This window comes from Porites lutea, chromosome 4, assembly GCF_958299795.1.
Source record: "Porites lutea chromosome 4, jaPorLute2.1, whole genome shotgun sequence".
In the NCBI taxonomy this organism is placed as follows: domain Eukaryota; kingdom Metazoa; phylum Cnidaria; class Anthozoa; order Scleractinia; family Poritidae; genus Porites; species Porites lutea.
The window spans coordinates 37,330,185-37,338,459 of NC_133204.1; the positions used below are offsets into that span (position 1 = coordinate 37,330,185).

At 38.5% G+C, this 8,275-nt stretch overlaps 1 protein-coding gene across 1 annotated transcript; it reads right to left on the reverse strand.

Moving 5' to 3' along the window:
- Positions 1–638: 638 nt before the first annotated feature.
- Positions 639–6,161, reverse strand: LOC140935568 (grixazone synthase-like). Its single transcript, XM_073385131.1, has 3 exons — positions 5,885–6,161; positions 3,382–3,535; positions 639–1,996 (listed from the first exon to the last, which is right to left on the reverse strand). The coding sequence occupies exons 1-3, from the start codon at positions 6,080–6,082 to the stop codon at positions 1,143–1,145; spliced, it is 1,206 nt and encodes a 401-aa protein (XP_073241232.1). The 5' UTR covers positions 6,083–6,161; the 3' UTR covers positions 639–1,142.
- Positions 6,162–8,275: the final 2,114 nt, after the last annotated feature.

The following is an 8,275-nucleotide window of genomic DNA, read 5'->3' on the forward strand; positions in this document are numbered from 1 at the left end:
TTTAAAGACTTGGAAACCATTAAGGTGTTCTGAATTTGACGTTGAGATTTCAAATATTTCCAGTTGAATTTGTGAAACAAGGAATCGACATCTACGGGCATTGTTTTTGATGAAGTATTACTCTTGCAGCACGGTTTTGTAGTTTTTGTAGCTTGTTAGACAATGTTTTGCCACAATTACCCCAGACTAGGCTGCAGTAATCAAAGTGAGATTGAACTAGTGAGTTGTATATATTGAGTAGGGTGGATTGAGGCACCGCCCCTCTGCGTACTGCGATAAATTACATCAAGGGGAAGGTGTAAAGCAGTCACGCTGAATACGAAACAATTTTTGAAGATGGGGAGTCGGGCTTATAATACTGGATCAACTCGCATGTATGTACGTACGTACTTACTACCTTAGGAGGAAATGTGACAGTCTCAAACTGTTGGTTGATATAAGGAATTTTACCCACGGGATATTTCCTAGCCTGCTAGCAAGCTCTTCATCTAAGCTGCGAGAGAACGCGCGAGTGAGTGGCAGTCGCGTCTCCTTTTGCGTGCTGCTCTCGAATGAATTCTCGCGACTCATTGAAATAAATTTCCTTTATTATCATTATTTATTGTTATTCTATTTATTTATTTTTTGATAAGGTATTTTGTCAATGGGGCATTGCTAACCCCTGCCGTTACATCGAAATTTCTTCTTTCCGTTTGGGATCAAGCGCCGTGTTTTCAGAGTTGCTAACTAAGGTTTTTTTTAACTTATCGATCAAAAACTGCCCCTTCGAAGAAGACTTCTCGGGAGTAAAGCTTACAAGGTCAAGGAATAAAGATATTTCTTTGTTGGGGCCAGCTATTTAAACGTATAGTTTAGCCAGTGTTTAACAAAACCGCGTTCTAAGCCATTTTCACTTTGCCCAACGCTTTTATCTTAATACCATTTATCGTGAACAGTTTCATGATAGCACATGGCGTACACTTGAAAAGCATTTGTCTTCTTAAAATGACCCACCAAGGAAGATATCTGGACTGAGGACCAAAGATTTGCTAAACGGCGGCCTAACTTAAACGCCGTTTAAATAAACGACTCCAAGTTTCTTATCGATTTGCTGGCAAAACTACAGACAAAAGACTAATTATAATTCACCACGTTACATTCTTTCATTCTTCATATGACACTTGTACGTTACCAGGTAAGCGGTCCGCATCAAGATATTCCCAAGCATAGTGTCCAGTCTCATACATCAGATACTTAATATCTGTTAAATCTGACTTACTATCCATGTTATTTTTCTTCCAGTCCACCCAAAGTTTATCGAGGAAACTGTGGAGAAGCCAAAATTCCGGACTGTATGGGGCCGTCTTAAAAAAGGCCAGTGTGGCACCAACACACTGATGATAAGTCTGGTGGAAACGGCGATAAATTGTGTCCCTAAGAGTAGTATAACTTGGCTGCTTGACAATCTCTTTGGCTTGTTCTGCATTTTGTAGGGTGCAAGAATAATTGAAATGTCTTTTTAAGCAATTCCCACCAGCAGACTGTGGTAAAGAGTATTCACCCTTTTTAAACGAACCATCCATTACGCAATTGAAAGGGGAGACTCCATTACCTCCCAGACCGTGAGCACCTGGATTCCACACATCCTCGATCTCAGAACCTCGGGTCCAGTGCGCCGCGTCTTTAGTCCAATCCCAGTAAGGAATTGTAATCCGGCAGTCGATCTGGCGAAGAAGGTTCTCGAACGTCAGGACATACCACCTGTGCCAAGGGAAAAATAACTCTTTGCCTGGTACCACTGTATGCACTTTTCCTATTTTTTCATATTCGCTGATGTATCTTGGGTCAGTCGTAAACAGCTTGAACACTTTTAGGTAGTGTGTTCGTTCTTCAAGGCTCATTTTGGTGAACTCTTTTCGTACTCTGTAGCAAGAAGCTAGGCCGCCATTCTGACATTCGCATTTCCTATCACAGATGTCTTTAACACTTTCGTTGTCTACGCATGTCATACTGGAACCTATGAGAAAGAATTCAAAAGGCAAAGAATCCGTCCATCCTCTCCACTGGAGCTATTCTAAAACAATTAAATTAGAACGCAAAACTAGATACCAGCTCTTCTCATCGGCTGAGAAACCCAAGGATAAGCCACGTGCACATCTCCCATAATGCACCTTATTTCCCCCCACCCAATTTTGCATAAGCATCATTTCAGTTTCTCTTGGGACGGCTGTAATACCCAGGAGAAATGAAAACAAAGGTTATGCAAAATTTTGGGGGGCAAATAACCAAAGTGCATTATGGGATATGAGTCGAGTTTACAAATATATAAGCTAAAATTCAAGGTCAGGATTGCAAACGTTCTAACTCGAATTCCTCGTTCTAAGCGATCATTAGAGTAATATTATTGTTTTGAGCAAACGTTTTTAATTTTAAATCATTCAGGAAAATTTCATATTGAACGCCGGCTGTCATTTTGTTTGTATACAGTAGGTAATAGTATGATTTGTAGCGATATTCGGCATAAATACCAGGAGTGATATTTCGAAATTGTTGTACATAATTTGACGAGCCGTCAGGCGAGTGAAACTTGAGACAACTTCGAAATATCACGAGTGGTATTTATGCCAAGTATCATGTACAAATCATGCTATTATTTCTGTATACTACTACCCCCAAAAGGTTCATGAGTTCTTACAATTGGCCATGTCCTATGGGTCATGTAGTAGGGAAGCAGCTCTCCGAAGCTGAAAGCCAATTGGTTTGCTACCCAATCAGGAAAACAATGGAAAGCAATGGTAAGGAATGAATTACCATTGTTTAAAAGAACGAATCACAAAAGACCTTACGAGCAGCTTTTACATTTTACCGTGTTCAAACGAGCGGGGAACTTGTACGACTTATGACCGCATAGGCTCTAGGGATCGTTTTTGAGAACCGGCTAAAACATGGCGGACAAGCCACCTGTTAAAGACCTTCTCAAGTTTATTCTAACTGAAGAAGACAAACCTGGTGCATCACGGTATTTAAAGAATTCTGTAATAGTTGAGAATAGTTGCAGTTCTAAAACGTTATTTTATTGTAAATTGGAACACAGCAATTGTAGTGCACCATGTTTGTTGACCTTTGTGTTGTCCCTCCAAACGACCCCAATAAGCTTTGTGGTCGCATATCGTATCCGGTCTTTAACTCGTTTAGAATAAGGCAAATGTCTTAGACCCTCCCCTGCTGTTGCGGTATAAACCGGTATTTCTTAAAACTACGTAGATGCTAGGTTCCCTTTAAAAGTCATCCAATAAAGATGAATGACTGGCAATAGCGGAAACACCCCCCCCCCCCCCCCCCAGAGAACAGAGAGCTTCCTCGCAGGCTATACAAACCGTGGAACAGAGCATGATAATATACCTTTTTTGAAGAACCTTTCCAAGATTTCGAAGTCAAGATTGGGACAGGCATTTAATGATTTTTTGAGAGTGGCTGCCGCCGTCAAAGCAAAGTAGCGATACGAATGCGAGAGGTTTCCAAGACAACGAGGAACGGAAAAGCAATTGATTGTGGCCTGCAAAGATAAAAATTTTAAAGCACGGATTTTATTCTCTCGATCTTTCCATCATTTCAAATTATTCATCATTAACTAAGCCTAAGACTGAAATTCACACCAATTTAATATAATTTGCCACAAAAGAAAATAAGGATGGTGAGGGATATCTCACGCAGCCGTTTTTATCTCGTAACGCAACACTCCTCCAATAGTTTCTTAGGATGGATCGTTGTGTGACGAAACAAAACCAGCTGCGTGAGAGATGCCACCTTCCTTATGTATCATATATTCGATTGAATTCGAATCATGGTAGTTCGACGTTTGACCTTTCAGCTGGAATTTACAACTGATCTGTACAACAGAACAAGGGACGCACTGGGAGAAGACAAACAAAGGACATTACCATTGTAAATAATTTGATTTAGTATTTACTAAATCAGGGAATAGCAATTTTCGCGCGTTTTGATTTATATTGGCTCCCGTAACTCGGAATATCTTTGGTTACTCAAGGGTATTCACTGCTTTGCGAGCGAAGCCAAGATGGCGTCTCGTTTCAAGACATTTTCGAAAGACGAAATTTGGGCGATAAATGAAGCAGTCGTACATGCTGAATTTGCGACAAAATCGTAAAATTGCACCTGAAAATTGTAAACAAAGTTCCTTCTAAATGACGTTTTTAATTTACAAATGGTTACTATTTTCATTTTTATCCAACTGATTTGGTAAATACGAAAACAACTATCCCCCTCAGGGTCAGTGATAGAACTCGACCCTTCGCGTCTTGCTATATATCCACAACTATTCACCTCCCCTTCGGGGGATAGTTGTTTAGTACTATTTTTTCTCTTCCCTCAGTACACCTCCTTCTCTCCACCATGGCGGTTTTGTACCAAATGAATGACTTGCTGCAAAGGGCCTACTACTTTTCATGTGTATATATATCTAGCCGGATTTTTGAAAACGTCACCGCCAAATGGACCTTTTGCGTCCAACAGTTTGTTTTTCGTCCAAAGTAGCCATTATGAAAACTAAGAGTGCAACCATTACTTTTTTCTCTTCTCCTCCTTTCTTCCTCCACGCTCTTTCTCTTTCTCCTTTCTTTTTCCTTTGTCTTTCGCAAAAAAGTTTGTGTACTTAGCCTCGTTTTGAAATTGACAGTTTTTGGAAATTGGAAATGACTTGTTAATTTTGCCCTTTGCACTTCCTAAATTTTGCGTGTACATATGCACGTGAATAATAATGATTTTAAAATGAAAAGTGTTCTGGAGTGTCTACTTCGGTATAAAGATTTACGTGTTTAAACAAAAAAGAAAAGTTTAAATATCAGCCTGCCAGTAGGAATTTCAGTAGAACACTTTTTACTGTCATTAACAACAACTTTCAGGCAATTTGATATTCTGCTCTTATTGTAAAAGATGTTACTACTTAGCAATTACTGATGATCCTCATTTGCATGGTAAATTGGGCTTATTTCCAGATGCTTCAATTTGGATATCTGGTTTCCTTTTTTTAACACTACATTTTTCATGGCATTTTTTAAACACTATTCCGTTGTCTTTTTATCTTTCTCTGTGTTTGATTTAACAACTATATACTTTGACTTTTTCAATGAGGCCCACGCATGCGGACTGAGAAAATTCATGATTCAATTAAAGTAAAGTAGAAAGCCGAAGCTAAATTAGAGAGAGTTTTAGCTGCTGCTTTACACCAGCTCTTTTCTTGAATCTGGAATATTTTAGATAAAATATTTATGTATTATCATAATTCAAACAGACCTTTCGTAGAAAAAGGTACATTGGTCATTTTTCCGAAAAGAAAAAAGAAAAGAAAAGAAGTTCCAAGCAGGCATAATAGGGACACTAAAAACATGCTAATCTTCCGTATGGCAAAACCAGTATTATATAGAATTGTTGTTTGAAAAGTTTCGCTCCCTGGCTAGCTGCAGGGCCGAGTTTTACAGCCTAGCTTTCCTCTTTTTGTCGTCGTATAGATTCCTTTATAAGGATAAGTACAAATGTTGTGTGAATTAACTCATGAGAGAAGATTCAGAATCTAGAAATATTCAATAAACTTCACTGTGCGTTAATCCCAGTAAAGGGAATAACAGAACAGCGTGAGTCAATAAACAAAAATCCTTTCTTTGATGGGGATCTAATCCAGAGATAAAAAAATATCAAAGATTTTGTTTGATGCCTCGAGTTGCTCTCTTATTTCTCAAGCACAAGCGCTAATGCTCATTGACGTTTATGGTTTAATCTCACGATCACCACAGAGTTCAGTACTTCTCATTTTTCTCTTTTAGAAAATCTGAAATTGAAACTATAGTTCATGTAATAGCAGGCAAGGATTTTCAAACAGCTGACTTACCTGCAGCGAGTCACACTCCTTCATCAACAGACGTTCATTTCCACTTTCGATAGCTTCCAAAAGTCCTAGTGAATAATCTAAACATTCTCGAATCACGTTCACTTGACATAGTTGATCTTCTTCCGAAGAAACCCAAGAAGTGCTCTTTTGTATTTGGTAAAACAACCCAGTGAAAAAAACAATATGTAAATATAGCATGTTTGACAATTCGTTAGGCTCTGACCAATTTCAGTCTACACTTGGTAGCCGGGTGAAAGAATGGTCATCCAGTTTTATAACCGATTTAATTCCCTTAATAGTGTGAATAATTGATTGGGGAGTGATTGAATGAATGACATACAGCTATTTCGAGAAAGGTTGTCGGGAAAAGTGCAAGCGACAATCCTGAAAGGCATTGTGGGTGGTTTTGAGTTCTCTTGTTTTCAAAGAAATTTGAAAGAATTGGCACGAAAGGCCATGGAAATGTGTTTGCGAGCGCTAAAGGAAAGCAACAAAAGTAGTTTCGACAGCTACAGTCGTCAGGAACAGTGTATTGATCATTTCCCATATTACCTTTCCAGATTGTCGCGTGCACAGTTTTTCCGACAACCTTTCTCGAAATAGCTGTATACGGATTAAGGCCTGGGTCTAAGAACAACAAGATTTACATAACAAAGCATGAAGGGTGTCAACTCCAGCAGCGTTTCACCTGTAACTATAAAGTGGAATATTCCGACAGAGCTGAATTACGTAGTTCGCATGTCCGTGACATCACTTGTTTACCCAATCTCGACCCAGAGCTCTTCTGGGCATGTAGATGCGCGCATTCCCAAACCCGTAAGCACTGGGGTCGAGAATGTTGTTTACCAACCGCAACCCGTGCGCGAAGCACTTGTGCTGCTTGTGCGAAGTGAATTTGACCATCTGTGAAACTCATGTTTGTGAAAACTAACGAAGGAGAATATTTTTTTCGTAATTGGATGGAGATGAAAAAATAATTATTTCTCTCTTTGGCAACGGGAGACATAAGATATTCGTTAAATTACTGCTAATATTAAAATAAACTAAATAATTATTCTGTTTATCTTAAAGGACATCCCCCCCCCCCCCCCCACCCTCCACTTTTAATGCCCAATCTGCAAAAGGTACTAAAATCTATTTATATTCAACAGAAGTTTGAAGATTTTATTTCTGGGGAAAGACTCACCTGTGAACTGTGTATCAATTCTTGACCAGTTAGGCGACAGTTAGTTAACAATTTCCACAAACATAAAAGAGGTTTTACTATTGAAGACATTACTGGCCGCAGTTGCTTGATATAAAAGAGGAGGCCGGATTTAGGCACTCCAGAACAGATGTCAAGTGCCCCATTACGTGGTCATAAAAATAACATAGCTGTTGATCTCTGCCTGTACTTTCAATAAGTGTCGACTATCTTTGCATCATTTTTATGAATTAATATTTTTGTACACCGTAATTTTTAGGGAGTTATTATAACTCCAAAACTGGAGTAAAAATTTTAGGTACAGGATAACCCCTTTTTTGGGGTTATTTTAACTCCTAATTGAACTCCGAATTTGGGGTCATTTTTGCTCCTGAAAAAGAGTTCTTTTTACTCCCAGTCTGGAGTTAAAATTACTCCGAAACGGGGTTACTTGTACTCCTTACATGGGTTGTTTTTACTCTTTTTGGAGTTAATTTAACTCTGAAAGTGGAGTAAAAATTTTAAGTGCAGGATAACTCCTTTTTTGGGGTTATTTTAACTCCTCAATATCTGGGGTCACTTTTACCCCTGAAAAAGAGTTCTTTAAACTACTTTTTGGAGTTAAAGTAACTCCACGAAAAATAACTCCACTGTAAGGAGTTAAATTAGCCCCACTAGAGGAGTTATTATAACTCCCTGAAAATTACAGTGTAGTCAAAAGATAGATGATATGAAGCTAACGTAAGGATTACAGCTACCTTGATTTACTCCGATGGTGTAAAATACTAAGACAGATTGACACACTTCAATTTCATAAATGACTCGCTGGTATTTAAAAACGGCAGGTTAGGCCATGTTGTTTTAGAGAGGAAAAGGGGGTTTTTCCAGACGCACCATACAACAGCGCAAGACTGAATTAAGATTTTGATTTAGATTCAAAAAGCAAAATTTCGGTGGCCTAGCTTTGTAATCTAGCATGTACTTTATTAGTAAAACTGACTGCAGTAGCCTTATAAAGGTTGCTTCCTAGTAAAGGGAAATAAGTTTGGAAGAAAGAAGAGAATTCGAAACATCAATGACATTGTTTTGTGTTCTTACAGTTCTAAAAGTGAAAACTAGCGAGACGTAACAAGAGAAATAACTCAAGGCGATCACTCAAGGAAAAATAAAGATAAATATCAAAATATATCTTTATAAATGCTAATACT